The sequence below is a fragment of the Coregonus clupeaformis genome, chromosome 31, assembly GCF_020615455.1.
Source record: "Coregonus clupeaformis isolate EN_2021a chromosome 31, ASM2061545v1, whole genome shotgun sequence".
Taxonomy (NCBI): Eukaryota; Metazoa; Chordata; class Actinopteri; order Salmoniformes; family Salmonidae; genus Coregonus; species Coregonus clupeaformis.
Genome location: NC_059222.1, coordinates 37898184 through 37917737, shown reverse-complemented (window position 1 = coordinate 37917737; position 19554 = coordinate 37898184). Strand labels below are relative to the sequence as shown.

At 39.5% G+C, this 19554-nt stretch overlaps 1 protein-coding gene across 1 annotated transcript in view; it reads right to left on the bottom strand.

Annotated features, from left to right (window-relative positions):
• Positions 1-19554, bottom strand: part of LOC121548096 (CUB and sushi domain-containing protein 1-like) — a 442651-nt gene that overhangs the window by 79356 nt on the left and 343741 nt on the right. The window contains exons 37-38 of the mRNA XM_045209890.1: positions 17454-17558; positions 8454-8572 (exon numbers count right to left, since the gene is read on the bottom strand). Of these exons, the coding sequence (XP_045065825.1) occupies positions 8454-8572; positions 17454-17558 (224 nt within the window). The remainder of the gene's footprint in view (positions 1-8453; positions 8573-17453; positions 17559-19554) is intronic.

Sequence of the window (19554 nt, the reverse complement as noted above, 5' to 3'; positions counted from 1 at the left end):
AATGTAAAAGTAGGGGTTTTCTCTCTAGAATGTAAAGGTAAGGGTTTTCTCTCTTGTATGTAAAGGTAGGGGTTTTCTCTCTAGAATGTAAAGGTAAGGGTTTTCTCTCTAGTATGTAAAGGTAGGGGGTTTCTCTCTATAATGTAAAGGTAAGGGTTTTCTCTCTATAATGTAAAGGTAGGGGTTTTCTCTCTATAATGTAAAGGTAGGGGTTTTCTCTCTATAATGTAAAAGTATGTGGTTTCTCTCTATAATGTAAAGGTAGGGGGTTTCTCTCTATAATGTAAAGGTAGGGGGTTTCTCTCTATGATGTTAAGGAAGGGGGTTTCTCTCTCTAATGTAAAGGTAGGGGGTTTCTCTCTATAATGTAAGTAGGGGTTTTCTCTCTAGAATGTAAAGGTAAGGTTTTTTCTCTAGTATGTAAAGGTAGGTGGTTTCTCTCTATAATGTAAAGGTAGGGGGTTTCTCTCTCCGATGTAAAGGTAGGGGGTTTCCTTCTATAATGTAAAGGTAGGGGTTTCTCTCTATAATGTAAAAGTAGGGGGTTTCTCTCTCAGATGTAAAGGTAGGGGGTTTCTCCCTATAGTGTAAAGGTAGGGGTTTTCTCTCTATAAGTTTCTCTATAGTGTAAAGGTAAGGGGTTTCTCTCTATAATGTAAAGGTAGGGGGTTTCTCTCTATAGTGTAAAGGTAGGGGGTTTCTCTCTATAATGTAAAGGTAGGGTGTTTCTCTCTATAATGTAAAGGTAGGGGTTTCTCTCTCTAATGTAATGGTAGGGGGTTTCTCTCTATAATGTAAAGTAGGGGTTTTCTCTCTATAATGTAAAAGTAGGGGGGTTTCCACTCTATAATGTAAAGGTAGGGGGTTTCTCTCTCAGATGTAAAGGTAGGGGGTTTCTCTCTATAATGTAAAGGTAGGGGGTTTTTCTCTATAATGTAAAGGTAGGGGGTTTCTCTCTATAATGTAAAAGTAGGGTTTTTCTCTCTAGAATGTAAAGGTAAGGGTTTTCTCTCTAGTATGTAAAGGTAGGGGGTTTCTCTCTATAATGTAAAGGTAAGGATTTTCTCTCTATAATGTAAAAGTAGGGGGTTTCACTCTATAATGTAAAGGTAGGGGGTTTCTCTCTCAGATGTAAAGGTAGGGGGTTTCTCTCTATAATGTAAAGGTAGGGGGTTTCTCTCTATAATGTAAAGGTAGGGGGTTTCTCTCTATAATGTAAAAGTAGGGGTTTTCTCTCTAGAATGTAAAGGTAAGGGGTTTCTCTCTAGTATGTAAAGGTAGGGGGTTTCTCTCTATAATGTAAAGGTAAGGGTTTTCTCTCTATAATGTAAAAGTAGGGGTTTTCTCTCTATAATGTGAAGGTAGGGGTTTTCTCTCTATAATGTAAAAGTATGTGGTTCCTCTCTATAATGTAAAGGTAGGGGGTTTCTCTCTATAATGTAAACGTAGGGGGTTTCTCTCTATAATGTAAAGGTAAGGGTTTTCTCTCTATAATGTAACAGTAGGTGGTTTCTCTCTATAATGTAAAGGTAGGGGGTTTCTCTCTCAGATGTAAATGTAGGGGGTTTCCTTCTATAATGTAAAGGTAGGGGGTTCTCTCTATAATGTAAAAGTAGGGGGTTTCTCTCTCAGATGTAAAGGTAGGGGGTTTCTCCCTATAGTGTAAAGGTAGGGGTTTTCTCTCTATAACTCTATAGTGTAAAGGTAAATGGTTTCACTCTCTAATGTAAAGGTAGGGGGTTTCGCTCTATAGTGTAAAGGTAGGGTGCTTCTCTCTATAATGTAAAGGTAGGGTGTTTCTCTCTATAATGTAAAGGTAGGGGGTTTCTCTCTCTAATGTAATGGTAGGGGGTTTCTCTCTCAGATGTAAAGGTAGGGGGGTTTCTCTCTATAATGTAATGGTAGGGGGTTTCTCTCTATAATGTAAAAGTAGGGGGTTTCTCTCTATAATGTAAAGGTAAGGGTTTTCTCTCTATAATGTAAAAGTAGGTGGTTTCTCTCTATAATGTAAAGGTAGGGGGTTTCTCTCTCCGATGTAAAGGTAGGGGGTTTCCTTCTATAATGTAAAGGTGGGGGTTTCTCTCTATAATGTAAAAGTAGGGGTTTTCTCTATATTATTATATTATTTTCTCTCTCAGATGTAAAGGTAGGGGGTTTCTCCCTATAGTGTAAAGGTAGGGGTTTTCTCTCTATAACTCTATAGTGTAAAGGTAAGGGGTTTCTCTCTATAATGTAAAGGTAGGGGGTTTCTCTCTATAGTGTAAATGTAGGGGGTTTCTCTCTATAATGTAAAGGTAGGGTGTTTCTCTCTATACTGTAAAGGTAGGGGGTTTCTCTCTCTAATGTAATGGTAGGGGGTTTCTCTCTATAATGTAAAAGTAGGGGGTTTCTCTCTAGAATGTAAAGGTAAGGGTTTTCTCTCTAGTATGTAAAGGTAGGGGTTTTCTCTCTAAAATGTCAAGGTACGGGTTTTCTCTCTAGTATGTAAAGGTATGAGTTTTCTCTCTAAAATGTAAAGGTAAGGGTTTTATCTCTATAATGTAAAAGTAGGGTTTTTCTCTCTATAATGTAAACGTAGGGGGTTTCTCTCTCAGATGTAAAGGTAGGGGGTTTCTCTCTATAATGTAAAGGTAGGGGGTTTCTCTCTATAATGTAAAGGTAGGGGGTTTCTCTCTATAATGTAAAAGTAGGGGTTTTCTCTCTAAAATGTAAAGGTAAGGGTTTTCTCTCTATAATGTAAAAGTAGGGTTTTTCTCTCTATAATGTAAACGTAGGGGGTTTCTCTCTCAGATGTAAAGGTAGGGGGTTTCTCTCTAGTATGTAAAGGTAGGGGGTTTCTCTCTATAATGTAAAGGTAAGGGTTTTCTCTCTATAATGTAAAAGTAGGGGTTTTCTCTCTATAATGTAAAGGTTGGGGTTTTCTCTCTATAATGTAAAAGTATGTGGTTTCTCTCTATAATGCAAAGGTAGGGGTTTCTCTCTATAATGTAAAGGTAGGGGGTTTCTCTCTATAATGTTAAGGAAGGGGGTTTCTCTCTCTAATGTAAAGTTAGGGGGTTTCTCTCTATAATGTAAAAGTAGGGGTTTTCTCTCTAGAATGTAAAGGTAAGGTTTTCTCTCGTATGTATGTAAAGGTAGGGGTTTTCTCTCTAAAATGTAAAGGTAAGGGTTTTCTCTCTATAATGTAAAGGTAAGGGTTTTCTCTCTATAATGTAAAGGTAAGGGTTTTCTCTCTATAATGTAAAAGTAGGTGGTTTCTCTCTATAATGTAAAGGTATGGGGTTTATCTCTCAGATGTAAAGGTAGGGGGTTTCTTTCTATAATGTAAAGGTAGGGGTTTCTCTCTATAATGTAAAAGTAGGGGGTTTCTCTCTATAATGTAAAGGTAAGGGTTTTCTCTCTATAATGTAAAAGTAGGTGGTTTTCTCTCATAATGTAAAGGTAGGGGGTTTCTCTCTCAGATGTAAAGGTAGGGGGTTTCTCCCTTTAGTATAAAGGTTGGGGGTTTCTCCCTATAGTGTAAAGGTAGGTGTTTTCTCTCTATAATGTAAAGGTAAGGGGTTTCTCTCTAGTATGTAAAGGTAGGGGTTTTCTCTCTAAAATGTAAAGGTAAGGGTTTTCTCTCTATAATGTAAAAGTAGGGGTTTTCTCTCTATAATGTAAAGGTAGGGGGTTTCTCTCTATAATGTAAAGGTAGGGGGTTTCTCTCTATAATGTAAAGGTAGTGGGTTTCTCTCTCTACTGTAAAGGTAGGGGGTTTCTCTCTATAATGTAAAATTAGGGGGTTTCTCTCTAGAATGTAAAGGTAAGGGTTTTCTCTCTCTAGTATGTAAGGGTAGGGTTTTCTCTCTAAAATGTAAAGGTAAGGGTTTTCTCTCTATAATTTAAAAGTAGGGTTTTTCTCTCTATAATGTAAACGTAGGGGGTTTCTCTCTATAATGTAAAGGTAAGGGTTTTCTCTCTATAATGTAACAGTAGGTGGTTTCTCTCTATAATGTAAAGGTAGGGGTTTCTCTCTCAGATGTAAATGTAGGGGGTTTCCTTCTATAATGTAAAGGTAGGGGGGTTCTCTCTATAATGTAAAAGTAGGGGTTTCTCTCTCAGATGTAAAGGTAGGGGTTTCTCCCTATAGTGTAAAGGTAGGGGTTTTCTCTCTATAACTCTATAGTGTAAAGGTAAATGGTTTCACTCTCTAATGTAAAGGTAGGGGGTTTCGCTCTATAGTGTAAATGTAGGGTGTTTCTCTCTATAATGTAAAGGTAGGGTGTTTCGCTCTATAGTGCAAAGGTAGGGTGTTTCTCTCTATAATGTAAAAGGTAGGGTGTTTCTCTCTATAATGTAAAGGTAGGGGTTTCTCTCTCTAATGTAATGGTAGTGGGTTTCTCTCTATAATGTAAGTAGGGGTTTCTCTCTATAATGTAAAGGTAGGGGTTTCTCTCTATAATTTAAAAGTAGGTGGTTTCTCTCTATAATGTAAAGGTAGGGGGTTTCTCTCCGATGTAAAGGTAGGGGGTTTCCTTCTATAATGTAAAGGTAGGGGTTTCTCTCTATAATGTAAAAGTAGGGGGGTTTCTCTCTCAGATGTAAAGGTAGGGGGTTTCTCCTATAGTGTAAAGGTAGGGGTTTCTCTCTATAACTCTATAGTGTAAAGGTAAGGGGTTTCTCTCTATAATGTAAAGGTAGGGGTTTCTCTCTATAGTGTAAAGGTAGGGGTTTCTCTCTATAATGTAAAGGTAGGGTGTTTCTCTCTATAATGTAAAGGTAGGGGGTTTCTCTCTCTAATGTAATGGTAGGGGGTTTCTCTCTATAATGTAAAAGTAGGGTTTTCTCTCTAGAATGTAAAGGTAAGGGGTTTTCTCTCTAGTATGTAAAGGTAGGGGTTTTCTCTCTAAAATGTAAAGGTAAGGGTTTTCTTTCTAGTATGTAAAGGTAGGAGTTCTCTCTCTAAAATGTAAAGGTAAGGGTTTTCTCTCTATAATGTAAAGTAGGGTTTTTCTCTCTATAATGTAAACGTAGGGGTTTCTCTCTATAATGTAAAGGTAAGGATTTTCTCTCTATAATGTAAAAGTAGGGGGTTTCACTCTGCATAATGTAAAGGTAGGGGGTTCTCTCTCTCAGATGTAAAGGTAGGGGGTTTCTCTCTATAATATAAAGGTAGGGGTTTCTCTCTATAATGTAAAAGTAGGGGGTTTCTCTCTCAGATGTAAAGGTAGGGGGTTTCTCTCTATAATGTAAAGGTAGGGGTTTCTCTCTATAATGTAAAAGTAGGGGTTTTCTCTCTAGAATGTAAAGGTGGGTTTTCTCTCTTGTATGTAAAGGTAGGGGTTTTCTCTCTAGAATGTAAAGGTAAGGGTTTTCTCTCTAGTATGTAAAGGTAGGGGGGTTTCTCTCTATAATGTAAAGGTAAGGGGTTTTCTCTCTATAATGTAAAAGTAGGGGGTTTTCTCTCTATAATGTAAAGGTAGGGGTTTTCTCTCTATAATGTAAAAGTATGTGGTTTCTCTCTATAATGTAAAGGTAGGGGGTTTCTCTCTATAATGTAAAGGTAGGGGGTTTCTCTCTATAATGTTAAGGAAGGGGGTTTCTCTCTCTAATGTAAAGGTAGGGGGTTTCTCTCTATAATGTAAAAGTAGGGGTTTTCTCTCTAGAATGTAAAGGTAAGGTTTTTTCTCTAGTATGTAAAGGTAGGTGGTTTCTCTCTATAATGTAAAGGTAGGGGGTTTCTCTCTCCGATGTAAAGGTAGGGGGTTTCCTTATATAATGTAAAGGTAGGGGTTTCTCTCTATAATGTAAAAGTAGGGGGTTTCTCTCTCAGATGTAAAGGTAGGGGGTTTCTCCCTATAGTGTAAAGGTAGGGGTTTTCTCTCTATAACTCTATAGTGTAAAGGTAAGGGGTTTCTCTCTATAATGTAAAGGTAGGGGGTTTCTCTCTATAGTGTAAAGGTAGGGGGTTTCTCTCTATAATGTAAAGGTAGGGTGTTTCTCTCTATAATGTAAAGGTAGGGGGTTTCTCTCTCTAATGTAATGGTAGGGGGTTTCTCTCTATAATGTAAAAGTAGGGGTTTTCTCTCTAGAATGTAAAGGTAAGGGTTTTCTCTCTAGTATGTAAAGGTAGGGGTTTTCTCTCTAAAAATGTAAAGGTAAGGGTTTTCTTTCTAGTATGTAAAGGTAGGAGTTTTCTCTCTAAAATGTAAAGGTAAGGGTTTTCTCTCTATAATGTAAAAGTAGGGTTTTTCTCTCTATAATGTAAACGTAGGGGGTTTCTCTCTATAATGTAAAGGTAAGGATTTTCTCTCTATAATGTAAAAGTAGGGGGTTTCACTCTATAATGTAAAGGTAGGGGGTTTCTCTCTCAGATGTAAAGGTAGGGGGTTTCTCTCTATAATGTAAAGGTAGGGGGTTTCTCTCTATAATGTAAAAGTAGGGGGTTTCTCTCTCAGATGTAAAGGTAGGGGGTTTCTCTCTATAATGTAAAGGTAGGGGGTTTCTCTCTATAATGTAAAAGTAGGGGTTTTCTCTCTAGAATGTAAAGGTAAGGGTTTTCTCTCTAGTATGTAAAGGTAGGGGTTTTCTCTCTAGAATGTAAAGGTAAGGGTTTTCTCTCTAGTATGTAAAGGTAGGGGGTTTCTCTCTATAATGTAAAGGTAAGGGTTTTCTCTCTATAATGTAAAAGTAGGGGTTTTCTCTCTATAATGTAAAGGTGGGGGTTTTCTCTCTATAATGTAAAAGTATGTGGTTTCTCTCTATAATGTAAAGGTAGGGGGTTTCTCTCTATAATGTTAAGGAAGGGGGTTTCTCTCTCTAATGTAAAGGTAGGGGGTTTCTCTCTATAATGTAAAAGTAGGGGTTTTCTCTCTAGAATGTAAAGGTAAGGTTTTTTCTCTAGTATGTAAAGGTAGGGGTTTTCTCTCTATAATGTAAAAGTAGGTGGTTTCTCTCTATAATGTAAAGGTATGGGGTTTATCTCTCAGATGTAAAGGTAGGGGGTTTCTTTCTATAATGTAAAGGTAGGGGTTTCTCTCTATAATGTAAAAGTAGGGGGTTTCTCTCTATAATGTAAAGGTAAGGGTTTTCTCTCTATAATGTAAAAGTAGGTGGTTTCTCTCTATAATGTAAAGGTAGGGGGTTTCTCTCTCAGATGTAAAGGTAGGGGGTTTCTCCCTATAGTGTAAAGGTAGGGGTTTCTCCCTATAACTCTATAGTGTAAATGTAATGGGTTTCTCTCTATAATGTAAAGGTAGGGGGTTTCTCTCTATAGTGTAAAGGTAGGGGTTTTCTCTCTATAATGTAAAGGTAAGGGGTTTCTCTCTATAATGTAAAGGTAGGGGGTTTCTCTCTATAGTGTAAAGGTAGGGGGTTTCTCTCCATAATGTAAAGGTAGGGTGTTTCTCTCTATAATGTAAAGGTAGGGGGTTTCTCTCTCTAATGTAAAGGTAGGGGGTTTCTCTCTATAATGTAAAAGTAGGGGTTTTCTCTCTAGAATGTAAAGGTAAGGGTTTTCTCTCTAGTATGTAAAGGTAGGGGTTTTCTCTCTAAAATGTAAAGGTAAGGGTTTTCTCTCTATAATGTAAAAGTAGGGGTTTTCTCTCTATAATGTAAACGTAGGGGGTTTCTCTCTATAATGTAAAGGTAAGGGTTTTCTCTCTATAATGTAAAAGTAGGGGGTTTCTCTCTATAATGTAAAGGTAAGGGTTTTCTCTCTATAATGTAAAAGTAGGTGGTTTCTCTCTATAATGTAAAGGTAGGGGGTTTCTCTCTCAGATGTAAAGGTAGGGGGTTTCTCCCTATAGTGTAAAGGTAGGGGTTTTCTCTCTATAACTCTATAATGTAAAGGTAGGGGGTTTCACTCTATAATGTAAAGGTAGGGGTTTCTCTCTATAATGTAAAGGTAGGGGGTTTCTCGCTCAGATGTAAAGGTAGGATGTTTCTCTCTATAATGTATAGGTAGGTGGTTTCTCTCTATAGTGTAAAGGTAGGGGGTTTCTCTCTATAATGTAAAGGTAGGGGGTTTCTCTCTATAATGTAAAGGTAGGGGGTTTCTCTCTCAGATGTAAAGGTAGGAGGTTTCTCTCTATAATGCACTGTAAAGGTGGGGGGTTTCTCTCTATAATGTATAGTTAGGTGGTTTCTCTCTAGAATGTAAAGGTAGGTGGTTTCTCTCGATAATGTAAAGGTAGGATGTTTCTCTCTATAATGTACTGTAAAGGTAGATGGTTTCTCTCTATAATGTATAGTTAGGTGGTTTCTCTCTATAATGTAAAGGTAGGGGGTTTCTCTCTCAGCACACTGAACTCAAAGACAAATCACAGTTTGCCTCTGTTGCTGAGTTGACCTTGCATACAAGACATGCGACACAGGACACATCTTTACAAATTTACTTAGGGCAAAAGCTTAGCAACACGTTGACATAGCAGTGGGAATATAGCACACATGATTCTCTAAAAGGCTCTCACCTGCAGCATGTATCCCGGTTCACAGCTGAATGACACCACCTCATTGACCATGTACCTGTCTGCTGTTTTGATCCCGTTGGCAGGCACCATTGGCTCCGGACAAGTGGTGAGACCAACGGCTGGATGAAGCATAAAGAGAAAAAAGGTGTCATCATGCCTGCTTAGATAAATACTTGATGTTGCACATCACAGGAATGATTGGTCTTCAATACTCAGTATGGTGATCCTGTTTTGATGTTTCAGAGTACAGTATTTATCAAAGCTGGAGCAACAAGAGGCAAACACATCAGAGAGTATTGCAAAGCCAATTGGATATGATTATTGTATGCTGTCAACAGGCTCTGGTATAGCCTATAGCTATTAAAATAGATAAGATGATTATTGATTTTGTCATGATGACATAGAATTTTTGTACGTTTGTTAAGTTTTGTATAGTTACATAATTTGTCATTTGGATGGTTATAAACCCGGTCGTAGGAAGGTCATGCAGATACATAACTACAGTTGGGTACCCAGGGGCACAGGATACTGACAACGTCATGAAGCTATAAGTGTATTTTGTGCTGTAGTGTGTAACCATTGGCTCTATGCTTTTTTATTTAGAACGCTAAAACAGTATTGTAAAAAAAATCTGAAAATAGCATACCCACTGATCCGTGTTATTTAAATATGCATTGTGATTTTGCTCATTTCTTGGAAACATCTTCCAGTGGGTTAAAACTGTACACACTGCAGGAGGAGACAGTGAGAGCGAATGTTGCCATGACAACCACCTTCGTCAAGCCAATGAAAGGAGATCCTGTATAAATTTGTCTTATTTGGATTGCACCACTCAGCAGGTAGCACTGTGCAGTTGTGAGTGTGTGTAAAACTCTCTCATTTTTCTACCCATCAATAGCAAAGGACTTTCACCTGCGATGCCTACATTACCCAACACAACAAAAGCCAACAGACACTGACACACTGCTAATGTGTAGGTGACTGTTTCAAACAGGGAAGCCCAAATGGCTGTGGGCAGCTAGGGCGAGACTAGGGAGATTAAACATTGGCTTTGGTTCAAGGAGAATTCACAGCAGAATTCGGAGCAAGGTACTTTCAATAGATTCTAAGGAGCATGTACTCCTGTTCAGGAGGGAGTGAGGCGAGATGTACAGTATGCAGCTGGTAAAAAACCGATGAACCACAAAAGGAACACTGGGCATTTCTTTAAATGCTAAGGCATCAGAACCCTGGCTTGTACCAAACTACTAACACATTTATTTAGATCAATTTCACTTGTTAATTCCAATTCCATCTAGCTGAAACTCACAATACACATACCAACCATTGGAAGTGATTTTCTGCAGAATAAATCAATAAAATGCCACATGGCCATAGTCTCACTCTCAGAGGATAAATTATAACCCTTGAGGGAAAAAATCTGACATTTTCTCTACAATCACAACGGACTGATCCAGGCAGGAATTCAGATCCAAAAAGTCGAACATTTGATACACTTGTCTCCTCACCCGAGCTCTAACAAATTCAGCATCTTGATGTGTGATAAAAACACGTGGCATGAATCTCATTATAGATTTGGCACTTCGTAACTACCGTGCACAAGACAGATTCAGTCTAGGATCATTAAGATGCAGCCACAGTCATCCGATGCTAAACATTCAGGATAAACCTAAAAGTCAATGACAACCATCTCTATGCAAATATAACAAGCTCCTCTCGTTCTGACAGAAAGTCACAAAGCTATTCTTCTTTATTGATATCTACTTTTACAGTACATGTAGCTCTAGGTAAAAATGTATTATAAACTGGGTGGTTCGAGCCCTGAATGCTGATTGGCTGACAGCTGTGGTATATCAGACCATATACCACAGGTATGACAAAACATTTATTTTTACTGCTCTAATTACGTTGGTAACCAGTTTATAATAGCAATAAGGCACCTCGGGGGTTTGTGGTATATGGCCAAAATACCACGGCTAAGGGCTGTATCCAGGCACTTCGCGTTGCATCGTGCCTAAGAACAGTTCTTAGCCGTGGTATATTGGCCATATACCCAGTGGTGGAAAAAGTACTAAATTGTCATACTTGAGTAAAAGTAAAGATACCTTAATAGAAAATGACTCAAGTAAAAGTGAAAGTCACCCAGTAAAATACTACTTGAGTAAAAGTCTAAAAGTATTTGGTTTTAAATATACTTAAGTATCAAAAGTAAAAGTAAAAGTATAAATAATTTCAAATTCCTTATATTAAGCAAACCAGACAGCACCATTTTAATTGTATTTTTTTTATGGATAGCAAGGGGCACGCTCCAAAACCCAGATACAGTGGGGAAAAAAAGTATTTAGTCAGCCACCAATTGTGCAAGTTCTCCCACTTAAAAAGATGAGAGAGGCCTGTAATTTTCATCATAGGTACACGTCAACTATGACAGACAAAATTAGGGAAAAAAATCCAGAAAATCACATTGTAGGATTTTTTATGAATTTATTTGCAAATTTTGGTGGAAAATAAGTATTTGGTCACCTACAAACAAGCAAGATTTCTGGCTCTCACAGACCTGTAACTTCTTCTTTAAGAGGCTCCTCTGTCCTCCACTCGTTACCTGTATTAATGGCACCTGTTTGAACTTGTTATCAGTATAAAAGACACCTGTCCACAACCTCAAACAGTCACACTCCAAACTCCACTATGGCCAAGACCAAAGAGCTGTCAAAGGACACCAGAAACAAAATTGTAGACCTGCACCAGGCTGGAAAGACTGAATCTGCAATAGGTAAGCAGCTTGGTTTGAAGAAATGAACTGTGGGAGCAATTATTAGGAAATGGAAGACATACAAGACCACTGATAATCTCCCTCGATCTGGGGCTCCACGCAAGATCTCACCCCGTGGGGTCAAAATTATCACAAGAACGGTGAGCAAAAATCCCAGAATCACACGGGGGAACCTAGTGAATGACCTGCAGAGAGCTGGGACCAAAGTAACAAAGCCTACCATCAGTAACACACTACGCCGCCAGGGACATAAATCCTGCAGTGCCAGACGTGTCCCCTTGCTTAAGCCAGTACATGTCCAGGCCCGTCTGAAGTTTGCTAGAGTGCATTTGGATGATCCAGAAGAGGATTGGGAGAATGTCATATGGTCAGATGAAACCAAAATAGAACTTTTTGGTAAAAACTCAACTCGTCGTGTTTGGAGGACAAAGAATGCTGAGTTGCATCCAAAGAACACCATACCTACTGTAAAGCATGGGGGTGGAAACATCATGTTTTGGGGCTGTTTTTCTGCAAAGGGACCAGGACGACTGATCCGTGTAAAGGAAAGAATGAATGGGGCCATGTATCATGAGATTTTGAGTGAAAACCTCCTTCCATCAGCAAGGGCATTGAAGATGAAACGTGGCTGGGTCTTTCAGCATGACAATGATCCCAAACACACCGCTCGGGCAACGAAGGAGTGGCTTCGTAAGAAGCATTTCAAGGTCCTGGAGTGGCTCTAGCCAGTCTCCAGATCTCAACCCCATAGAAAATCTTTGGAGGGGAGTTGAAAGTCTGTGTTGCCCAGCGACAGCCCCAAAACATCACTGCTCTAGAGGAGATCTGCATGGAGGAATGGGCCAAAATACCAGCAACAGTGTGTGAAAACCTTGTGAAGACTTACAGAAAACGTTTGACCTGTGTCATTGCCAACAAAGGGTATATAACAAAGTATTGAGAAACTTTTGTTATTGACCAAATACTTATTTTCCACCATAATTTGCAAATAAATTCATAAAAAAATCCTACAATGTGATTTTCTGGATTTTTTTTCCTCATTTGTCTGTCATAGTTGACGTGTACCTATGATGAAAATTACAGGCCTCTCTCATCTTTTTAAGTGGGAGAACTTGCACAATTGGTGGCTGACTAAATACTTTTTTCCCCCACTGTATCATTTACAAACAAAGCATTTGTGTTTAATGAGTCCGCCAGATCAGAGGCTGTAGGGATGACCAGGGATGTTCTCTTGATAAGTGTGTGAATTGAACCATTTTCCTGTCAAAATGTAATGAGTACTTTTGGGTGCCAGGGAAAATGTATGGAGTAAAAAGTACAGTCGTGGTCAAAAGTTTTGAGAATGACACAAGTATTGGTCTTCACAAAGTTCGCTGCTTCAGTGTTATGAGATATATTTGTCAGATGTTACTATGGTATACTGAAGTATAATTACAAGCATTCCATAAGTGTCAAAGGCTTTTATTGGCAATTACATTAAGTTTATGCAAAGAGTCAATATTTGCAGTGTTGACTCTTATTTTTCAAGACCTCTGCAATCCGCCTTGGCATGCTATCAATTAACTTTTGGGCCACATCCTGACTGATGGCAGCCCATTCTTGCATAATCAATGCTTGGAGTTTTGTCAGAATTTGTGGGGTTTTGTTTGTCCACCCGCCTCTTGAGGATCGACCACAAGTTCTCAATGGGATTAAGGTCTGGGGAGTTTCCTGGCCATGGACCCAAAATGTCGATGTTTTGTTCCCCGAGCCACTTAGTTATCACTTTTGCCTTATGGCAAGGTGCTCCATCATGCTGGAAAAGGCATTGGTCGTCACCAAACTGTTCTTGGATGGTTGGGAGAAGTTGCTCTCGGAGGATGTGTTGGTACCATTCTTTATTCATGGCTGTGTTCTTAGGCAAAATTGTGAGTGAGCCCACTCCCTTGGCTGAGAAGCAACCCCACACATGAATGGTCTCAGGATGCTTTACTGTTGGCATAACACAGGACTGATGGTAGCGCTCACCTTGTCTTCTCCGGACAAGGTGTTTTCCGGATGCCCCAAACAATCGGAAAGGGGATTCATCAGAGAAAATTACTTTCCCATTCCTCAGCAGTCCAATCCCTGTACCTTTTGCAGAATATCAGTCTGTCCCTGATGTTTTTCCTGGAGAGAAGTGGCTTCTTTGCTGTACTTCTTGACACCAGGCCATCCTCCAAATGTATTTTGCCTCACTCTGTGTGCAGATGCACTCACACCTGCCTGCTGCCATTCCTGAGCAAGCTCTGCACTGGTGGTGCCCCGATCCCGCAGCTGAATAAACTTTAGGAGACGGTCCTGGCGCTTGCTGGACTTTCTTGGGCGCCCTGACGCCTTCTTCACAACAATTGAACCTCTCTCCTTGAAGTTCTTGATGATCCGATAAATGGTTGATTTAGGTGCAATCTTATTAGCAGCAATATCCTTGCCTGTGAAGCACTTTTTGTGCAAAGCAATGATGACGGCACGTGTTTCCTTGCAGGTAACCATGGTTAACAGAGGTAGAACAATCATTTCAAGCACCACCCTCCTTTTAAAGCTTCCAGTCTGTTATTCTAACTCAATCAGCATGACAGAGTGATCTCCAGCCGTGTCCTCATCAACACTCTCACCTGTGTTAACGAAATCATCACTGACATGATGGCAGCTGGTCCTTTTGTGGCAGGGCTGAAATGCAGTGGAAATGTTTTTTTGGGATTAAGTTCATTTTCATGGCAAAGAGGGACTGCAATTAATTGCAATTCATTTGATCACTCTTCATGACATTCTGGAGTATATGCAAATTGCCATCATCAAAACTGAGGCAGCAGACTTTGTGAAAATTAGTATTTGTGTCATTCTCAAAACTTTTGACCACGACTGTACATCATTATCTTTAGGAATGTAGTGAAGTAAAAGTAAAAGTTGGCAAAAATATAAATAGTAAAGTACAGATACCCCAAAAAACTACTTAAGTAGTACTTTAAAGTATTTTTACTTAAGTACTTTACAACACTGCATATAACACCTCCTCATGCCTTATTGCTTAATTATACAGTTGATGTCCTTTACAAACACTGGCTCTCCCCTATTCTGCATAACACTGCAGAAATGGCATGGCTATAGCAGGCATAATGCTTCCAGGAACACATCCTGCCAATGATGTGTATTAATATTGAAGAAAATTGGCAAATAATACATACTAAATTGTCCTGACATTCTCAGCATGTCTCAGTTTTGTCCAAAATCTATTAGTAAGGGCCACCTTAGATGTTCTGCTCAACATGTCCTCAAGCCTCCCTGGTCTGAACCTGCCGGCTCTGCCATGTTTTAGCTTTATTTGAACAGATCGGTTGATTGAGGAGACATTCTCATTTACAACAGCGACATGGAAAGGGAAGTGTTGCTATGGAGAGGCGAAGGGTTAAACGAGACAATTCAAAGCTAGGGATGATTAGGTTGCCGTTGCCATGATTGTATTAAGGAGGTTCCAGGGTGGCAATTGAGCCAGGACTCCAGGGTTAACACGCCTAATCTAGCATGTATGGTTGTGTTGTGGGGTGTGTAGTGACCAGAAGGAGTCATGCCCTGTGTTAAATATATCCTCTTCATGCCGCGGTGAGATAAATCATCTATCTCTAATCAAGATAAGAGACTGATTAAAAAACGTTGGTATGTTTCCTGTTTAGATCCCAGGATCACAGGGCTATTCAACTATATTCTTACGGTGGCCAGATGTATACAAGTTTCATTGCAGGGGGACATTTTCCACATGCTTTGGAAGAACTGTATAAAAAAGCAGGGAAACAGAAGGCAGGTACGTGTTCCTGAGAGTCGTAGCTTTTAGGAATGAGGTCATAATATTTTGTAGCTTAAACCGTTCAAACGCTAGAGCCAAATTCATATGAAGAACACATGATTAACATGCCACATAGGTGCTAGAAACAGCAAAAAAACTGCTAGAAACTGCTAGAAACCACACTTTAGACAACCACCATAGTGTATTGTATTTGTCACATGGACCGACTACAATAGGTGCAGACTTTACTGTGAAATGCTTACTTACGAGCCCTTTCCCAACAACGCAGAGTTAAAAAGTGTAAAAAAATAGCAAATAAGAAAAAAAGGAAATAGTAACACAATACAATAACGACTATATACAAGGGGTACCGAGTCAATGTGCAGGGGTATGAGGTAGTTGAGGTAATTGAGGTAATATGTACATGTGGGTAGGTTACTAGGCAATACGGATATATAATAAACAGAGTAGCAGCGGCAGATGTGAAGATTGTGAACGTGTGTCTATGTGTGGCGTCAATATGCATGTGTGTGTGTGTGTGTGTTTTGTGCATGTGAGCGTATGTAATGTGTGAGTGTTTTGACACTGAAAGCCGGATTTTGGCAGGGATTTTTTTGCAGATCATTTATTAATGTTCAGAATTGATGAAAGGGATTAATAAATGGGCCGGATCTGGCCCGCGGGCCGCCATATGAACAGCCCTGCCGTATCACTGTCACGCCCTGACTTATGGGACTCTAGTATGTTGAGTCAGGATGTGGTGTTCTATGTTGTTATTTCTATGTTCTCATTCTAGGTATTGTGTTTCTATGTTTGGCCAGGTGTGATTCCCAATCAGAGGCAGCTGTCGCTCGTTGTCTCTGATTGGGGATCATACTTAGGCAGCCTGTTGGCATCATTAGTTGTGGGATCTTGTTCCGTGTTTAGAGGCTTGTATTGTGTTTAGCCTGAGGACTTCACGTTACGTTGTTCGTGTGTTTAGTTTATATAATAAACATGTATGCATTTCACGCTGCGCCTTGGTCTGACCCGTCCTTCAACGTCCGTGACAATCACATAGCACATAGGCTGCACATGGGGGATAAACTTCTAAGTGGGCTGAGAGAGGGGAAATAGACGAATTGGGATCCTCACCGAGAGGCCTTGGAGATAGTGGCAGAGGACGTTGAGGTGTTAAGAATGAATAAGGTGAAATGGTTTACATCAGGACTGTCCACGGCAGCTAAAGGGCACTGTTTCTTCTGTTGAGACAGAGCCAGATGAGGCAAGCAGCCACAGAGACAGATGATCTCTGATGCTATCAGTGTCCACACAGCACAGTTTGGGAGCCCATTTCAGAATTGAAAAGAGGAATTCCCATCAGGCTCCAACCCATGTAAGAGACAGTGGTAAAAGGTAGAGAAATTTGATTTTATCAGACAGTTTCCTTTGTATTTATTTTTGGGTTAACATAATTCTTGTTGTCATGTCAGTGAATTATGCTGTACTTGTTGAACAATTTATGCTAATGTTGTAAGTTTGTTGTTTAAATCTTCCTGACATCAAAGCCATGACACGCATCTTAATGATTTGTGCACATAGCATGCTACAGATCAATCCAAACTCATCTCCCGGCATGTCCAGCCCATCCATTATCTCAGCCAATCATGGCTAGCGGGAAGGTTCCTGTCTTTTTCCGTGGCTAAACCTACTAGGCTTGTAATTGAACTATTTTATTCGCATTTACAGATGGAATACAAGTCTGTTATTAAGGCACATTAAAGTTCACATGTTCCAGAAGGGATTTCTGCCCCAAAAAAACGCATTTTGATAAAACATTTATGTTTACGTTCAAATGCCTCTCCTGTGAAGAAGTGAAGTCGACATATGCCTAATTTCCTGAAACTAGTCAATTATGTACATTATGTGTTATTGGACCCTACTAAAGCACATAGTTTTATACAGTACAGTATTGATTCAAGAGGGGGCAATTCATTGGTCTACTGTCTTTTGTTGTGCTAGTGAAAGTAGGTGAGCGAGATAGCATCCAAAGGCAATTTTCCCTTAGACAAATTACTGTATTCAGATCAGATCTTACTCAGTAGGCTACAGTAGTGAGTTAATAAGACAGGTGGACTGAGTGTCAACTATGATGACAGCTTTTGGTTATTTTTCTAAAGCTTTTTAAATGTCAAAATGCACATGCCTCACCCAGAGCTGCTTCATTTTTAACATTACAAAAGTAGAACGCCCCGTTGAGTGCTTTTGATCATGATTTTTAGCTGCACTGTATGTGATGCTACTACATACCCACTGCATCCTTGTTATAAACAAGGAAGCAGAAAGAGAGAAAGAGAGAGAGTGAAAATCTTGTAGATTCCTTTTTTTCACAGGGTCAGAGGGTATGGAGATAATGAAAGTTTCATGATGAGACACACTCTGTACTCACTTTTGTACTCAAGGTGGAATCCAGCAGCAACAACGCTGATATCACTCTGGAAGTGAAGGTAGAGTTGGTTGGAGGTACTGTTCAGCAAGGCTGGAGCAGTTGTACCTGAAATACATCACACAGGAGAAATCTACATTCATCTCACTGTTGAAAGAAGTTCCATTTGCAATTCTGATTATACATATGGATGTTCTCTTGAGGGTTGGTTCGTCAAGTGACTAGAGTTTATATCAATGGCCAGAACAGAATAAGGTGTACAGCTGTTCACTATTCTATGGACATGTTTCATCCTTTATAAACCAGATGAAAAGATGTGAAAGGAGGGAAGGGGAATTAAAAAACATGCTTTGATGTCTAACAGACAATGGTCACTGAAGTTTCTGCTGTTCTTCAGTATCTGAGCTCCCAGGAGAGAGCTCTCATCAAAGGTTTCCAAGGGGCAGTCAACCATACCACCACTGAGAGGGGAAAGTCTACAGAGCTCACAGGGAGCCATCAGGGTGGTAGATATCCTATGTTTTTGGACGATATGCTTTGGCTCAGTTTTCATTATGAGTAAAGCAAACATGCTGTTGAAAAAGAGTGTATGTGCCGTTATATAACCTGAAACAGTGTCATTCATCACTTGTGTCAAACTTTATAATAGCAATAAATCTATTGTGTCTTGGGCATTGGTCAGTTTAATAAAGAAATGTTGAAACTCCCCTAGGCAGATTAAAGATACAGTAACATATTCTGTTGAGACACCAGCTTTTCTATTTTTCAGGATATTATTATGTTCAAACCCCAGCTCACAAGTTCTGTGACATAGTATTTTTATGCTCTTCAACGATGTCACACATAGAGTTGCAAAAACCTGGTAATGTTTCCAAAAATCCTAGGTTTTCCAGAAACCCTTGTTTGAAAATTCCTGGCACCAGGAGGGAATAAACCGGAAATCTGAAACCTCCAACCAGGATTTCTAAAAATCTGTGGAAAGTTTCCAGAATTTTGCAACCCTATTATTACAATTATTAAATGTGTATCCTCCGAGCCATCTTCACAGGTTTTAAAGCTATGCTATGATATAGCAATATAACCTTCACTCATTCATGACATAACGTTGACTGACTTAACACAAACGACACGTTTATAATCAATCACATGAATAACTCTGATGAAATGACTAAAGCTCTCCTGCAAAATACTGACTTGAAAGATATTAAGATACAGTATGTTCACCTGCAAATCATGTCAGTGAGCTACCCACTTTGCAATGGGTTTCTGTAATGTTATGGGATCCAGCACAGCATGGCAGTAGAAGAACGGGCGGGCATAAAATTGTCTGAGTGCATTATGCTGATGATTGTGGTCTGTAAAATGCACCTTTACGCTTGAATGACTTGACTAATAATTTCTGGATTAAGTTTGACAGCTCTGTAAAGCTCATCCATTGTCCAGCTATTCAGAGGTCCATCATCTCTATTAGTGAGACGGGCAACTCCAGTGTTTCCAGAGCTTGTCAGATAAGTCACAGATGAGCTTAAAATGCACTTTGCGGGATTGAATCTGGCACATTTAGTTTGATTAGGGAGTCTAGAACCTTGTTATGATTTAAGAAATTCTTGATGTGAACTTTCAGCCAGGAAGCAGGGTAATTTGATTTTTGTAATGATGGAAAACCAATCTTGAAATACAATTTACCATTATGTTTTTTTTTACATTTGGCATTCATTTCTAAACACGAGGAAGCAAAACCCCATCAATAGCCACAATGGCCACAGATTGAGAGAGGTATAGAGAAATAAACTGTCGCTATCGAGCGACGGCAACAGTAAATGAGCAACTACACAGGCTATCTGCATTGACCCTTTTAACTCATCACATACAGTACGCTGATGCTACTGTTTATTCTCTGTCCTGTTGCCTAGTCACTTTATCCCTGCTTATAGTATATGTACATGTCTACCTCAATGACCTCGTGCCCCTGCACATCGACTCGGTACTGGTACCCCGTGTATATAGCCAAGCTATTGTGTATTTATTCCTTGTGTTATTATTTTCATATTATTTCTATTTTTTCTCTCTGTATTGTTGGGAAGGGCCCGTAAGTAAGTATTTC